Source organism: Mixophyes fleayi, chromosome 2 (assembly GCF_038048845.1).
Source record: "Mixophyes fleayi isolate aMixFle1 chromosome 2, aMixFle1.hap1, whole genome shotgun sequence".
Classification (NCBI taxonomy): domain Eukaryota; kingdom Metazoa; phylum Chordata; class Amphibia; order Anura; family Limnodynastidae; genus Mixophyes; species Mixophyes fleayi.
In genome coordinates this window covers 218,980,474-218,998,164 of record NC_134403.1, presented here as the reverse complement: position 1 = coordinate 218,998,164, position 17,691 = coordinate 218,980,474, and the positions used below count along the sequence as shown (strand labels likewise).

General features: G+C 37.8%; 1 protein-coding gene across 7 annotated transcripts; it reads right to left on the bottom strand.

Moving 5' to 3' along the window:
• Positions 1 to 967: 967 nt before the first annotated feature.
• On the bottom strand, positions 968 to 16,128 carry SFPQ (splicing factor proline and glutamine rich). 7 transcript variants are annotated; one of them, XR_012688077.1, is made up of 12 exons: positions 15,322 to 16,128; positions 14,601 to 14,789; positions 12,976 to 13,277; positions 12,754 to 12,849; positions 12,323 to 12,519; positions 11,696 to 11,780; positions 11,461 to 11,575; positions 11,120 to 11,165; positions 10,924 to 11,042; positions 1,525 to 8,371; positions 1,219 to 1,278; positions 968 to 1,033 (listed from the first exon to the last, which is right to left on the bottom strand). XR_012688077.1 is itself a non-coding variant. In XM_075195489.1 (11 exons), the coding sequence occupies exons 1-10, from the start codon at positions 16,054 to 16,056 to the stop codon at positions 1,552 to 1,554; spliced, it is 1,908 nt and encodes a 635-aa protein (XP_075051590.1). In that variant the 5' UTR covers positions 16,057 to 16,128; the 3' UTR covers positions 968 to 1,278; positions 1,525 to 1,551. The 7 variants fall into 7 exon arrangements, 4 of the variants coding, with proteins under 4 accessions (XP_075051590.1, XP_075051592.1, XP_075051593.1 ...); XR_012688078.1 differs by having other exon boundaries at positions 10,936 to 11,042; XM_075195489.1 differs by having other exon boundaries at positions 968 to 1,278; positions 1,525 to 1,575.
• Positions 16,129 to 17,691: the final 1,563 nt, after the last annotated feature.

The window sequence follows — 17,691 nt, the reverse complement described above, 5'->3', positions numbered from 1 at the left end:
TCATTGTGGACAAGACCTGTTATCAGCACGTGGAAGAGCAAGAGAGAGAGAGAGAGTGTGTGTGTGTGTGTTATATATATATATATATATATAGTGTAATTTAATGTAGGAATGGTTGTAGTCTGCAGTAAAGGCACATATGCTGTCAAATGGTTACTTTTAACTCATTCTTCCATATAACCTCATCCATTCTGACCTGGTCTGCAGATAACTATTAAGCCTGTGCACAATTTTCAATATAATTAACTCAAAAAAGTTGCATATGTTTAGCCATATTACCAATAGATCCATTTGTCCTACAAGTGTATTGTTTTCATTTTGAACTTGCTTCCTCTTAAACTAAAGTTCCAAACATAAGGGAAGTGGAGGTGAAAACTCTAAGAACAAATATATCCTTTGTAAAAAACCACACTGGTAACCAATTCAAAAACAGTACATGTTCCTTACTCCGGTGCCATAATGGAGTTTTGAAGACCTGTGTAAGTTAGTTACTTACATGCATCTTACATGCATCTGCCTATGCTGTATGTGTCCCTACAAGTGTGATTAATCATTAGGATAACAAACCTGTTCGATTTTCCCTACAAAAGGATACTAGCACCAGTCCACAGGCTGGCTCATCCTCTGCTGCATCATATCCGTACAGTACTATAGTGCTAACATAACATACAAAACTCAGTGTTAGCCTTTGGATTGGAGCTTTAATTACAACTTTGCTAGACTAAAGCAGCGTAATGACACAGAGCTGAACTAAAGATTGCTCTACCAATAGCATCCTCTAACAGCTATGGAGGTTACAAAACCACACCTCAGTTATTTTGTAAATGTGGAATCTTTCAACATTTGAATGATGGTCTACTAGTTCTGTCTAACTGTATAGCAGTGCAATTACATCCCTGAAATAGGCAACTCTTCATTTCAAGTGTGATTTCAAAATTTTAACAAAATAAAAATACAACTTACAACATTTTATTTTACGTTTTATTTATATTTTACTAACAAAACAATCCATCCTAAATGCTGAAGGACATTCCTGTAAAAGAAACACAAATTTTAATACAGGCGGGTAAAACTTTAAAATTCACTATATAGCAGTTTATATTCCACCCCCTAGCATTTTATTTTTAGATTTCAGAATACATCACTTACAACCAGAATTTATATGTACAAAGCTTGAAATATTTTGCATGATTTCCATTGCAACTTGTTTAGTTATACCTCATGATTTCCACTCCACTGAAATGGTGCAGCCCAAACTTGATGGCATTTTCATTAAACCTGCAAAAGATTTTATAAAGGTTTAAGTCTGTACATACTTCCTTGAATATTTTAATACTCAAAAACCAGTCTAAATTGCTACTCAGCCACCCACCTAAAAAGATTACAACAAGTTCATACAATAGGGAAGGCATATTTGAATGCAAGTTAGTTTAGCATTGTGGATAATCCCCAGATTCTATCTAAATTGCATTCATTAAAAACTGCAGAAACCATTAAGTGTTTTTCTACCACTACCAAACATACCTTAAGATGAAGACTTTGCAATTTTTGTCAGCCAGTATCCAGATTCCATACCTAAAAAAGGCAAGCAAACATTATGGTCTAAAAATCCAGGTTTAGGTCTGTTTAATGCTTGTTTTATAGTCAAACTGAAAAAATTATCCTGTTAAAGGTCATCTTAAAGGTTTTGGAAGTAAATTTTGGGGCAAGTGTTTAACCAAATAGATTGCACCAATTCTCATTAACCAGTAAAGCAGCTTCAACATCTAACAACTGAATTACTTGAAATTGGACTACAAAGCATGTCGATTACTCGGCACAGCAAAACCACCACAAGTTTAGTGGTGTTAAGAATCAAGCTGCAAATAAAGTCAGTAAAAATCACTACTGGTATGTCTGCAGCACAGATGTAGATATGCCACTGCAGTTGTCATTTGTGCACTTACTGCATATTTAGAATGAGGGGGGAAAAAAAAAAACCAAAAAACCAAACACAAAATGCAGCTTAAAGCATATAGACAAACTATTTTAAATTAAGTTTCAAGTATAAATATATTGGCTATAGAGTCCAAATAGAGTACTAGCATTCCCACAAGATCATATGATACAGCTGCCTGCCTGAACTGCCAAAGTGTTTCTTCCTTCATGAAGACAAGAACCCCATTACATCCCCATTCATCAGCTGCTTAAAGATGCAGTTCCTTAAATTTACAGGTGTTAAATAAAAAAATAAATAAAAAAAAAACAACACCTGCAACAGATGCCAGAACATCAATTTAGAGTCTTAACTGAAAATATCAAGACCACAAACTGCACCATTAAAGCAGCATGTGTATTCTGACACCACAATTCTGATGCTACTAATGACAAAATTACAAAGTTTAAAACACAATGCAGCGCTTTACCACCTCAATGTATACACATTACATTACATGACAGTTTGTTTCTAATGTACAGCAATTATGCGCACTATCCACAGAAACTGGTCATGTCCACAATTCAAGGAATATCATGAATGCTGAAGTAATTCACATGGCAGCAATTTGTGCCATGTTAGACTGCAACTTAAGATACAGTGATAGCCTACCGAACAGTACAATATTATAAACCCCAATGACCAATTTGTTCATGTCCAAACCTGCATCATGTCTTTTCTGTCCTTGAGAAATATGGGGAGCAGTTTTATTTTGCATCACTCTGCAGTGTAAAGTTACACTGGCCTGTAGCCCAACAGCTCAATGTGCATAGGCGCAATGCAAACAAAAAAAATGTTTTGTTCTTAATGGCCAACATCAGTTCCTCTTTAACTAAACAGTGTCTACAGCAGTGATTGATGGAAAGGAAATTATTAGCTTTCAGAAAATCATGCAGGAAGGGTTATGATCAGTCAATTTTAAAAAATTTGTTTAAATTTACTAATCCAGGATTGCAACCATCAAGCAGAGGAAGACTAAGGACGGTGGCTGTGACCACAATGCAGGTCAATGGATTGATTTGAAGAACTACAACATTGCAATGGTGAAGCCACAGTTAAGGCTTTATTGAGCTCTCTAACAGAGCTAACTGCAAATCTAGTACAATGCATCCGTCTAAAGTACAGTAACAATGTCCAGTCTGACTGGTTTGTCTGCATTGAAATTAGAATGTTCAATGTTTTATTTTCTACTAAACCTATTCACATTCATAATAGTGGGATAATTTATCAAAAAGTCCATCCAGTTGCTTAGTATTTTACTCTGCAATTTAAAAAGACTATGTTCAGTCCCAAAAAGCCATTTGTGTATGATTTCTGAACATTACAGGGGTTGGCTTAACTCCTTTTTACCCTCAAGTATTTCAGAATGTGAAGTTTGTGGTTTAGTGAAAAACTACTAGTGTTCTGGCCATAACTCACTTTGATTCTACATTGGCTCGGTTGACTTCCTTAGTTACCTTACAAGCATGTTTCTGGAAACCAAAGTGTTTCAAGTACAATCTAATGTAAACTACCATTTTTAAACACACTTTGATACATATATAGAATGGTGAAGGGAGCCATCAGGTAATACTTGCTCAAGTGAGACTTCAATGGAAACCTAGAAACTGTCAAATACAAAAGGATGCTAAAGTAATTTTAAAGTCACATTTCTAGTGAACAGTCACGGTCTTTAATTTTCAGAAGTACTAAGAGGATCAACATACGAAAAAAATATCCATTTCACTAAAGAGCATAGGTACCATGTTAAGGATAATGGAATACCTTTATCCATGAGAGAAAAGCAGTCGTACGAGGTGACAATTCTAGACCACAACACATCTGCATCATCAGCTGCCCCAAAAAGTTAATCATATTAAAACACAACTGAAAATTCTATAAGTTCCATTTTATGTCTCAAATGCAACCAATTCATTCAAAATGCAACAATTTCATTCAAAATTGATGACAATAGCCAAAACCTGTTTACAAGAACTATTTTGTAAGTACAAAGTCCATTGTATCCATATTTTTGGCTGGAAAAATTGGGGCTTGGGAAGATTTAACACAAAAAAAAAAAATCTACTCAAAAAAGAAGCATTTAACAGAGGCTTAGCCGTGTGTTCAGAGAAACCAAGACAATTGCTTTAGAGTTACACATGTTGAGAACATAACCTAAACAGCATTACTGTTTAAACATCGCACATCAAATGCCAATGCGGAGAATGCTTCCTATGAACTAAACATGACAAGAAACCAGCCAGCACAGTTGTTCACTGCAACTTCACTACTCAAACAAGTTATGTTCAGTGAAATTCAATGTACTTGAAGATCGTTCAATACAAAATTGCAGATTTAATACCCAATCAGGTCACAGTTGAGATTTACATTTATATTTTTCAAAGACTCTTAAAAAGATCTTATGACTTTCAGCCATGTCTTCTGGATTAGAGGACATTGAAATTGCTTAGATTTTCTTCATCTGGAAGGTTCACCAAGTAGTGGATGCACAAATCTTAAACTTTAGTACACTTACACATGAAAACAGAACCCCCACCCAATAGCCAGTGATTTTAGAAATAGTTTGAGAACTGAAATGTACTGTTTTAATACAAGAACTACACTACTGGTAGTACCAGTATCAATGAAACACTGTAGGCAGTGAACTGCCTGCTGTGCAAGTTAACGCCGCCCTTACCGTTGTGCTACATACAAAACTCAAGCGCTGCATTGTATTTCTATCAACAGAAGTGTTGTGTCAGAATATCAGTTACACAGTATGTCACCAAGGTAGAGGATTTCTTATGTACCTACCTGAACGCCGTCAGCACTGAGCATCTTGAAGCAGGACTACTACATCCGGGATCCTATAGTCCATTGGTAGTACTATGTTCCTCAAAGTTATGCACTGCAGAATTGCTTGCTACAGACGGCCACTAAGATTGTAAAGTGCAATTGAGGTGGCAGCCAGAGACATGGGAATATATTCACTATCTTTTACTGGAGTTGTAGCCAACAAAATCACTGCCGATTTATACACATCTGCCATGATGAAGATTAAAAGACTGCAAAAAGGAATTAGTTGTCTCGAAGGATTGCTGTTAAACCCACTGTTTTTACAGCCAGTATATGCTAAACATAAGCTCTCAGAAGACATTAAAATGGTACAGATTCCCATTGCAGAATTTTTTGTAAAGGCCATTTTGTCTTCATAAAATGAATCATAGTATACTTTGCAAAAATCATGATGCTCTTGAAATTAATTCACACTTTTAATCAAAAGTATGGTAATGTTTAAAAGCAAGATAGAGAGCAGTGGAAGTACAATATGTAACCATTTCAGAAATCTTGCCAAATGGACCCTGAATAATTGGTACAAACTAGGCAGCAGTGAAACTGAAGACTTCTCTCCGTAAAACTAATAGAGGATATGGCACAAATATGATGTCACCAAAACTAAATGCAGCATTCTTAAAGCTTGTTAGGAGTCTAAAATCCTCCAATTATGCCTACATCAAGCCAGTCATTGCTAAATTACCATTATAGCACTGGAAAAGGGTTTAATACTTGTCATTTTATTTAATGAATCAACAATGGATATGGTTTATATTATGATTTTCAGAAGCCACTACGTATTCAAGAAACATGTGGGTGACATGTAAAGAGGTCATTAAAATACATGTGCACCAGTTATTTAATGTAAACCTTATTTAAATGTTGGACATGACCCTGCCTTTAAATGTGGTCCAGTTTAACAGTATATCCAAAGTAGCTGCTTACCTAGATTTATTGTGACTAAAGTGGTATGAATCACACATTTTTATCCACAGGAAAAGCAGTACAAATACAAACTGTACAAGTACAGTGAATGCTATTCCATAGTGTAATAGTAACACATGTCACTGTCACGCACAACAACTGCAGCCTGCTAGAACAGTTTAAGGTTATTGGAAACCCGTGAATTATCCACAAGGGGTAGTACTTTTAGTATTAGTGTGAAAGATTGTCTACTCCTGGGACATCATGATTGTTGAGGTTTACATTTTCCAAGACACTGAAATTTAAAGAGACATGATTAACCTTTATGAAAAATCAGCCAGTGTCTCCCAATAATTTGTCCTGTATAGTAGTAGCAAACAGAAGAATCAATAGAAACATTTTACTGTGATGGAAGTGTCAGGCTTTGTTTTAAAATATAATTCACACTACATGCACCAAAAACAAGGATGGAGAAAAATAAAAAAATGGTGAACACACTTGCTTGGTCATATTTTTTAACAATAGGGCACTAGTTTGAATAGCAAAAAGCATAGCTGTAATGAATGAGCTAAGCAATTTCCACCATTAAGTACACATGGCCAGTCTTCAGGAATGATTGTTTTGCACATTTTACTTTTATTGTAACCTTAGACTTTATAAGCAAGAACCTGTAGCCATCTATGGAAGCATTAGTTATACAAGATAAATAGACCATGTTCAACCATCTTTACTTACTGGGACTGCAAAAAGCATGAAAAAAAAAGTTAAATAAACTTTCCTATATTGAAATTCTTGTTACAGACTGCTTTATAGCTCACCATTTAGTTTAAGTCCCTTTGAAGGATCATTAACTGAATTTGTGCAGACTGCTACCAAGGCATGCAATACCAAAAAGTAATACCCTAATGTAATGTCTTGAGAATTTCAAAGTTAATGCAGTCATATCTTTAAGATTGAGACAGACATAGGCCTGGCACAGACTGCAACATATGGAGGACATGGGAGGTTTACAAAGGTTTTCCATTGAGATAATTAGGCTTTCAGTAATTTTATTTTCATAGTGGAGGCTTTGTTTCTCAAACCTAAAAATAAAAAATATATCGGTGACAGAAATGACTTGATACTGATGCATATTACTATACCACAAAAGTCACTGGCAAACAAACCATTTAGAGGGGGGGGTGGTGAGGCAGAATCCAATGTGTGCAAGCCCTAGGACAGATTTGTATGCCCCAACAAGTGATAGACAGATTCTGTGTATTCACTATGTCACAACCTATGCCGACTAACTGCAGCAGAACGTGGTCTCCCACAGCAAGCCACGGAAAGTTAGAACATGCACAGTAGAGTTTGCCAACAGTGATATTGTGCCAGCAGTTCTCCTGCAAAAAGGGATTAATCCCTTTAATAAATTAATGCATAACTCAAAGGGTATGAGACTGCCGCTTTTAGGTTTTTTGGTTGTTTTATTTTATACAAAGGTAGTACATTGTTGGGAGTTCCAGGAAGTTCCCCTTCCTAGTCATCGCCAAAACACTGAAATGGTGTGGCCAAAAAGTTCACCATATGCTGCTTTAGTCTGGCAGCAACAGGCTAAATAGTTTCCTGCAACAAATAAAAGCAAGTTATCACTGGCAACAAAGTCTACGGCATTCAGGTTTACAAGTTACTTTCATAAGCACATCTGTGCTTGAGCTGTTCACTTTAATCTTGAAGATTAAATGAACATGCTTGAGAGCAGATCAATAAGTACATGAATATTAAACTTAATTTATTAAATAAGTCACTTTATACATAAACTCAAAAGGACCATCAATCCTTCAACAGCCCAGTGAACAGCAAATATAATTTTACCCCAACACAATAAGTATTCGACTTTTTTTAATTTATAAGTTTAATACAACGGTTTACAAGGACAAATTCATGGAGCTTTTTTCTCAAGTCACAATACCCAAATACATAAAGATTAAGAGAGTTCTTAGATCCAACCCAGAAGCCTAGGGGTGGTAACCCACACATTGTTATGAATCAAGACTACCATCTTGAGCTAAACCGGAGACAGCCATGTTTGCGCTGCACACACTGTTAATATGTTCGGAGTTAAGCAGTCTAACTGGATTTACAGTCTTTGGATGGCATTGAAGCAAGGCAAATCATGCTGTGGTCTTGTCAAGCTAGTCAAAGGGATATTTTTTGCAATTTATGAGGTCTAACTCGAAAAATGGAAATGTCAAAAGCATTGTATAGAGTCCAGCATGTTTAAAGCAGTTTAAAAAATATATATAAAAAAGGGGAACAGAAGGGGAATTCATCATACACTACCATAGAACAAATGAAGGGAAATGTTTGCAACAAAAATCAAACCTGCATATATACTAACTGGCGTCACAAATACTGGGCCAAGTAACTGAGCATCCATAAAAATGTTGTATCCTCACTAAAATGCAACAGTTAAAAAAAAAATATAAAAAAAAAAAAAAAAATAGACTGGAACGAAACTATCTAGAACCTGGGTTTTTTGTTTGGCCCTTCATATTCCTCTCTTCCCCTACCATAACCTCCAGCACCTGCTGTTGCTGCTGGAGGCACAGACCCAATCCCTCTGGAAGCCTGTGCATTGGGGGTCCCTGCATTGCCCTGGACAAAACGATCGTTACGCTATTGAAAATTAAATTCAGTTCATTATAGAAGAAGTTGTCCGTGTGTGTATAGTATGTATATTTAGAAGGGTCCCGCAGTCAAGGTTCGTCGATACAATCACCAGTGAGTCGATCCACAGGTACCAGGAACATAGAAAGGAAAAAAGGGTAATTTGCAAATTAGTCAAGTATCACATGCCATGAGATATGCTCCCACAATTGATAAGGATCTGTTTCAAAGAACAGACTTTTCCCCTGTGCTCACAAAAGCACAGGTTAAAAAAATTAAAAAAAAAAAATCATGGTTCCACTATTTAAATTGTTAAAATACAAGTTAAAAGTCTATACATTCAAGTTCTACATGAAGCTATGTTAGGAATGTACTAAGGTATACAGACCTAGTAGCTTGTATCTCAGCAGTACAACCAGACTATGCATTATGACCCTACATGAATAAACAGAGGAAACCCAAGTGAAGTTCATGGCCCTGAAAGTTTACTGGTAATGCACATAACCTAATCAGCTAATGCATGGCCCTGCAAAACTGAAGTCAACCTAATATACATATGGCCCTGTGTATTCAGAATGAATACAGAACAATCATGTAAGTGCAAGCCAGGAACTGTTGTGTCAATAAGCACTTAGGTACCAAAAACAGGTACCCTTTGTGATAAGAGTATAATACAGAGCTCCCTCATTTTACATACCCTTTATATCACCACCCTTGTTTACCAGATGCATTCTTACAAAAAGGAGATTTAAAAGAAAATTTGATAAAGTGAAAGCAAAGGAGCACCCCACTTTAGGTCAGTGTTCCACATTGACAGTATAAATAGGAAGCACTGTTTGCAGATGAATGAAACCAATATAGAGTTTGTTACAAAGCTTGTTTTTAGAAGCCAGCAGGTCATTTGTGACTAGCCCAAAAAAATTGAAAGTAATACTTTAAGCAGTTGTGCTATTAAACGACAAAATACATTCAAAGTTTGCAATATGTTAACTGGTGGAGGTGATTGGGTAGTACTGTTGCATGGCAACAATCCAGGTTACCATCAGTAACATCCCATTATGTACATTAAAAAATGTTGGAAAATACAATTTTTTTCTGTTCTATAAAAAAACAAATAACCAGATTTCTTAAGTTGAAAGTTTATCGTAATCAGTTGAGATTACTTACTATGGGTGTCAAGTAGAAGACCATTGTCAAGCAATATCCGACTAAGAGAAGTCTTCAATACATATATGACTAAACAGTTTACAAAACACATCTGCTAAACTTAGAGCGGCTTGTTCAGCAATGACAAACCACCAATACGGAGGGTCGAGAATGTTCCAATACCAGAGATTCATCTAAACCAAGTCTGCAGAAATGAAGCAGACCATGTGCTAAAACATAGCAATGCAGTAATTCCGTTACACAAGAAAAGGACTACATTATGATGACCGGGTATTTGTCATCAAAACTCAGAATACCAATGTTTCAAGTGATCACTGAATGTGACAAGTTGCCCTATGTAGAAGAAAAGCTGCCAGTAACATTCACAGATGTATATGTTCAAGTTCCAGATCGGAAGCCAACATATAAATTGCAAGAATGGATTCCCTCCCTCTTCCCCATCACAGACCACCTATGGGTAACCATCAAGCATTACACTGCAGTCAGCCTCAGAAACAGCTGGTAAAACTGCAGGACAAATATTTGCAGAGTATGGGAAGTTTTACACATATACCAGTGAACGTTCGATTTCTTCATATTGGATCAAATTGCAAGTTAAGCTTTGCATTTGCACGGTTAACAGCTCAACTGCATAGACCCCTTTTCAATTATCGATCCTGGCATGAGGGCAGTACATATTTGTGTGAGGGGCAGTAACTGCAAGTCACCTGGTATAGAGGCATGTATCCTGCAGTGTTTCATGGGGGACAAAAATCATTACTATATTGCAAAGTGCAGATCCATGTGGTACATAGAGCTTCAATGCCAGCTTTAATGAGCCACACTAGAATGGTAGAGGAATATCACAGTCCATATAAGAAAATGTGGAACATTACTGTAGTTAGGTCTGTTCTTTTCAAGCAGACTCAGTTTAGGTGTTTTTGCAGACACAAGTACAGCCAGTTAAGAACACAAATACCTATCAGATATTCAAGCCATTAATTAGTCTAAACAAAAGCCCTTGTAAGGTTTAATGGATTGTTTTAACAGAAGCTACAAGATTCCCAACGCTGCATTATTCACAGTGCTATTTGAAAAATGCTTTAAAACCTGACGGTCTCTCTAGTATTAGAAAAATAAAAATTGATTACTGTCCACAGAGCAACACCATGAGAATGGGTGCTAGAACTTTTTTTTTTTTTTAAAGGGAAAAAAGTGTTCAACTTATGTTTCCCTTAGAAAGAAGCCTGCATAAAGTCAGACTTGTGTACTTAATGCTGCTGTCCAACAGACAAGACACTACACATTGCGTACTTGCAGCAATATACTGAATTAGTCTTACGACTAGTGGACCAGTAGGTAAAAACAAACCAAGTCTGTTACTGCCACTATCAAGCCACAAACTGATACGTTACCATGTCACTTGCCATCAGAGATGTGGCAATTGCTGCCTGTGTGACGCCTGGGCTGCCCTCATAGCCCATACCAGTTGACCCAAGGGATTGATACTTCTGTGCCGTAGCACCATAAGGGTCTAAAAAGCACAAGAATCTAATTTAAGACCAGGTTTTAGAGCATTATTTAAACAGAAAACTGAAATGTGCGCCTTACCTCCCATAGACATTGAATTGGTTCCCATACGCATATCACGTTCTCTCTGGAAATTAAACAGGGAATGCTATTAGACTCTGGTACCAAAACAGGAAGCATGGTTAGCCTTGTTACCTTGCAGCACAAGGACCTTTATGTTCCATCCGTACCAGGGTGCTATGGAGGGAGTGATTTTGTGTTCTACCTGTATTCAAGTTTCCTGCAGGTGCTCTGGTTTCATCCCAGTGTCCAAAAATCTATGGGTAAGTTAACTGGCCCTAGCGTGTGTCAATGCATTTGTGTGCACCAAGTAAAGTTTTGGTGCTTTAAAGTATAAAAAGGCACACAAATATATGACTTACAGGGTCGATGTAGCTCATACGATAGCCTTCTTCTCTTTGGCGCCTCATCTGCTCTTCCATTTCTCGCTGTCGTAGCATAATTTCTTCCTCACGTCTGCGTCGTTCCTCTTCTTGTCTGTCGCATGTAAAAGACATAGCGATAAATCTGCAATATATTTAAGCTAACTGTCCTAAGACCACTCAAAGGCACAGTATTACCATGAAAAGGTAATATGGTAAAACCAGACTGACCTACCTCAATTGCATCTCCTTACGCTTCTGCATTTCTTGGTTATGCATTTCTTCCATGCGTCTAAGCTCCTCTTGGCGCCTCATCAAATCTAAAAAAAAAAAAGTAAAATACGAAAGTTAAACTGAATTTATTCTGTCCATGTGTACATGACATTGTAGGCTGAAAAAGCATTTAAAGCCTGAGGCTGTACAGCCATGTGAAAATTGTTAAAGTATTTTTCCATTGTCCAAGATTTCCATTAATGTCCTTGTATCCCTCTGAATAAAGAACACTTCACAGCCTTTTTAACAGGTCATACAAGCTGCCAAACAATAGTTACACAATTTATAGTTATCTAAACAAATCCTGAATTTTACTTTAGCACAACCCAGATCACAATACCCTTTTCACATATGCATTGTAGCACATAGTTACATTCGCTACTTTGTACACCTACAATGCAGATTTCTAAACATTTACAGATGTATTTTAATTTAAATAGCTGCTTCCATACAAGACTAAATTCTAGTCTAGCGACGTAAAATATTTTTTTATCAAAAGCTGAACATTTACTGTTTACAAGATATGAATCAACCAGTGACTGTAGAACTAAAAAAAAAAAAAAAAAAAAAAAAAACTTGAGAAACCAACCTTGCCGCAACAAGTTAGCTTGATGTTCATGGAAAGCATCTTCCATCTCACTTTCAAGCTTCTCTTTAGCTTCCTTCATGTTTTTCTCCACTTGCTGTCTTTGTTGTTTCTCCATCTCATCTAAAGACTTCCATCTCTGGGAATATTCAAATTCAAAGGTGCCATGCTGGGCAAACCGAGGGGGAATTTCTCTTTCCCTTTTATCAAATAGTTTAAGAGGGGAAGCCATTGTCAATTGAGGTGTAAAAATAAGGACATTAATTTTCAACTGTGAAAATAACTACACATCTAACCAAGAAATAAAAAGTAACATTAATGTATGCAGCCAAGGAATCAAGGTACAATTTGTGCAGGTTCATAGTTACACAGGCATTTAGAGTATGAGGGGATATGAATGTTATCCATACTAGAAAAATATATAGACTGCTTACTTTTGATATAAATGATTCTTCTGAGCAAGCTTCTCTGGCAGCCCATCCTCATCATCAAACTGCTCCAGAGGCTCCACAATAACAGGCATTGGGGTCCTAGAAGTAATCATGTTATCAAGTGAAACATTCCATTAAGGATAGAAGAAAAGCTACGCCAAAATCTTAAGAACTCCACTAAAATATTCCAGAGATTAATATAGATTGCACAAATTATAAACTTACGTTGTTAACAGGAGCACTCCTTCATTACACCTGTCAAACGCTTTCCTGGCAGCTGGTTTTGCAGCAAATTCTACTATTCCTTTTCCTGTGGACCTTCCACGATCATCCACAATAACCACAGCTCTCTCAACTGGTCCAAACTGACTGAAAGCTTCTTCTAAAAGTTCATTTGACACAAACTGAGATAAGTTGCGTACAGAAAGTGCAGCAGAATGAGTGGCAAAACGTACTCTGAGCTGCCTGCCTCTCATGGGAAAGTCATCAAGCTCTGCCTTTGCTATTTCAGCCAGCGCTCTTGTTTCCTGAACAGCATGAAACAAAATGAAAGGCATCATAATATGAACTCTACTGAAGGAACACTAGGATAATAAATGCAATATACAAGTATCAGAAGCTCGGTAGACTATTTCAGATGGTGAAATGGATGGGATCCTATGCACACAAGGAATTTTGTTATGTCTAGAACTAGTGATGTACACTTGTATGTAGACTTATATACCTCAATGTAAGTGCCAGGGTAGAGACTGATATTTGCAAATGTAACATGCTGCCACCAGATTTTATAGTTGCTTTTACATATTCACAAGGGTAAGAAGCACAAAACTATGCAATGCACTCATGCTAGTAACATGAGTTGGGTATGCTGACACTGCATACAATGGGTTAGACTCAGTTATAGACATTGTGATACTAATCACAACACTAGTAAATTCATGTATTGGGCCTTAAGGACCATTAAACAAAATGCCAATATTGACTTTAATATACATATCTGTGAATAGCCTTAGCAGATATGTATATTAAGCTACAATATTTTATGTAAATATGAACTTACCAGAGGTACACAATACATTTAGTTTCCTTTTAGATTTAAGATAGCATAATGTTAAGCATACACATGTACAAAAGGTAATGTCACAGCACTAAATTATATATTGCCAGTAAACAGTTCAGTTAAATTGTACAATCATCTATGCATACAGAGCCACTAATTCCACAGCGCTGTACAGAGAACTCACATCAGTCCCTGCCCCATTGGAACTTCCAATCTAAATACCCTAGCGCGCACACACACAGCAATTTAATAGCAGCCACTTAACCTACCAGTATGTTTTATTTGGATTGTGGGAGTGAAACCCCCACAAACATACACACACACAATATAGTGACCACATCCAAATGGCCTGAGACAAGTGAACGGTTATTTCCATTTTCCCCACAAATGTATTGACATCTGAGTCTAGGTGATCCTGTGTATGGACACCATAATTTACAATTCTTAAGGTGGTGAGCTGTATTTTAGAAAAGGCCTTGTTGCTCTATTAAACATGTTTAACTAAGGCTGCCCCCAATATCATCAAATTTTGCAACATTGTTTGACAAAAAAAAAATCCCATAAAACATACCAGCTGAGAGATAGGGCCAGAAGGGGAATCTGTAGAGACCTGTGGAACCTATTAACTAGAGCTAATAAAAGCCTTTCAAAAAAAGTTAAGTTACATGGATCTAAAACAATGGAAAAAGATAATTATTTTGCACACAACCTACTTTGAAAGGCATAAGTGTTATTTGTATATATTTAATGTTTTAAACACTCAAAATGCAAGAGACACTTGCAAACTTACCAACTTAATAAATCCAAATCCTTTGCTTTTGTTGATAAAGACTTCTCCAGGAGCTCCATATTTTGCGAACAGTTTTTTAAATTCCTCATCTGTGATATCAGTGGGAAGGTTTCCAACAAATAATCTGCAGCGTTGTGTGTAGGTCTTTTCACCGGGCCTTTTCAGAAGGGACAGTGTTGCCCTGACACCCTGTAATACATTTTAAATTAAAAATATGGTCTAATGACAGCAGTATACAAGTTAGATTTCGTAATACTGGCAACCACCAACTTATACACATTAAAACTATATATACACATATATTCCTCTGCTAGTATTTCAAACGAATATTTTAGATTGATGAAAACAGTAATATAAGGAAATAGGGAGGCGTTGCTTTCAGCGAGAGGCTGCACATGGAAGGGGAGGGACCGACATTACCAAAATGGAGTCTGGACAAAGGAAGGCGCAACCCAGGCAGCCATTTTAGGCACTTCCTTCAGACTGCAAGACAAGATGAAGCCTACCAAATCCTGTAGGGAATACACATTTAGACACTAGCAATCAAAAACGGAGGCGGGGGGAGTTATTCCAAATAACCTTATGTAATTCAGTTAATAAAACGGAATAATCGGTAATAAACGCCTAGATCATATTACTCAATGTATATGAACTATCCGCTTGTGCAGTGTCCATCACGGAAGCAATAATACATGGTTATACCAATTAATCTAATACTTACATCATTCCAGCCGCCCTCCTCCTCGGTGTCCACGGCCACCTCCCGTGGCTCCGGTTGTGGCGGGGGCTGGGACTGGAAGCGGGACTGGTGGGGCCTCTTCTGTCCGACTTGGGTGTTCGGGCCAGGCCGCTGCCTTTGCTGCTGCTGTGGTGGTGGTTGTTGCTGTGGAGGTGGCTGATGTTGGGGTGGTGGCTGATGTGGTGGTGGTGTCTGCTGTGGCGGGGCTTGCTGTGGCTTTTGTTGCGGTGAAGGCTGAGTTTGGGTTTGACTAGGAGGGGACGTGATTTTCGGTGGCGGCTTCTGGGCCTGGTTCTGATTGACCGCTTTCTGAGGTCCGGCCTGCTGTTGGGGCGTGTTCCCGGGCTTCTGCTGAGGAGACGGGGTCGGTTTTGCCTGCGGGGAAGCTGCGGGTGTCTGGGGAGCAGGGGTCTTGGGGGCAGGAGGCTGTGGTGTCTGGGCGGGCTTGGCTGGATCTTGTGCCGCGGGCTGCGGCTCCGTGGCGGCCTGCTGTGGTTTTTGTTGTTGCTGTGGTGGTTTGTGCTGTTGAGCCTGAGGTTGCTGCTGATGGCCAGTAGGCCCACGGTTCGAGTCCATGTACCCCTGTCCACGGTAGTTCGACATGCCCCCCATGCCGCGGCCACCGCTGCCTCGCCGATAAATATTCATACCCATTCCTCCTCCACCGCCACCCATACCGCCCATGCCACCACGATTTCTAAATCGATCACGGGACATTATACGCAAAAAATTAGAGAACGCGCACTACACTGCTCGTCACTACAAAATGGCGACGAGAATGAGGAATGCGAAGCGTCTTTGTCCTCTGCTTATGTAGGGAGCTCTCATTTACGCCTCCCGAGCTGTTGCCCAATAGGAGGATTGCAGTCAACGGAACCTGAACTGGTATTGGTGGATGATCCGACTAACAGGAAAAGACTCCTCCAGAAACTGACGACGATTATTGGTGCGTGGTGATAACAGGCAGATTTTACTACCAATCAGCTCTGTCTGCGATTGGGAAACACGGAGGTTACATTGAATGATTGCATACCTTCGTATAAACTGTATCCAGTTAAAACAATATATTGTGCATCCGTGCGATTAATGTGTTTGTCGAACGCGTAAACACAAGAGTACATCTATGTAAACGACTTTAATTTTGTATTTAACTGAACTTTAATAGCGTACATAATATAAACAAAATATTTCTGTATATGTTTCTCCTCAAATAATTGTGAATTGCTGTGGTTAATAGCTTAATGCTATTAGGATATTTAATATGAGGAAAAAGAATATGGTTATAAGAAAGCCTGTGGTATTTAGTTGTCTTTAGATAGACTTTTATGAAGAAGGGAGTACACGTAGCTTCCTGCAACATAATTGCCATTTGTATAGTGTAACAAATAGACGTGAGGAACAGATGTCCTCCTCCAGCACATAACAGACAGCATTTTGTGTGGGGAACAGTGACAACGTTATTTACAAGAAAGTTCTGGATATCCGCACTGGAATACAAAGTTATGGTGACCATCCTAACTGTGTAATCATTTGTTGAAAATATCTTACCATATTTTTGATTTGTCTGTATATGCCGAGCTGATGATATTCCATTATGAATAATAAACAATGATAAACCAGCAAGGCTAATCTCTATGTGCCGCTACCAATAATGAGGCAAAATTATTTTTAATGTGACAAAGTCACTCCTCTGATGATAGATTAGATCAGTGGTTCCCAAACTTTTGCAGTTCACGGCGCCCTTAGGGGGAATTCAATTCCCCCCGAAGTACCGCTGCGTTATAGATATTACCGTTATTACAGTAATATTAACCCGGCTTTTTGCTCAATAAGCTGGCGTTAGAACTATCGTAATAACGGTAATTACGCTCACTATAACGGTAATAGTTTAAGCGCTGCTAGATTGCTAGAATTGAATTCCCCCAAGTCTCCATAATTTTTTCAAGGCACCCCTCCAAAATAATTATCGAGCAGTCTCGTTTTATAAGTAGTATTTAGGTCAGGACAGAAATACTTATTTAGTTGTATGCAAAAATAATACACATAAATTCAAGGGAAAATAATATTTTTATATATTTTTTTTCAATGATTTTTGTCAAAGAATAATTTACTCAAAGCGGAAAAAGATGTAGATCGAGAGGCACTCCGAGGTAGCTATAATAAAATATAACTTTTATTGAAATACATTAAAAATGATACTTAGGAGCGAAATATTAAAATAAAGTGAAAAAAAATAAATTTGTGAGAGTGATCTAAAAAATGCAAAATCAATTGCATCACCTCACTAAGCCATTCAAAAATAGCCCCAGTGCTTACCTATGTGTTATAACACATTACCTCTGATATTGTAAG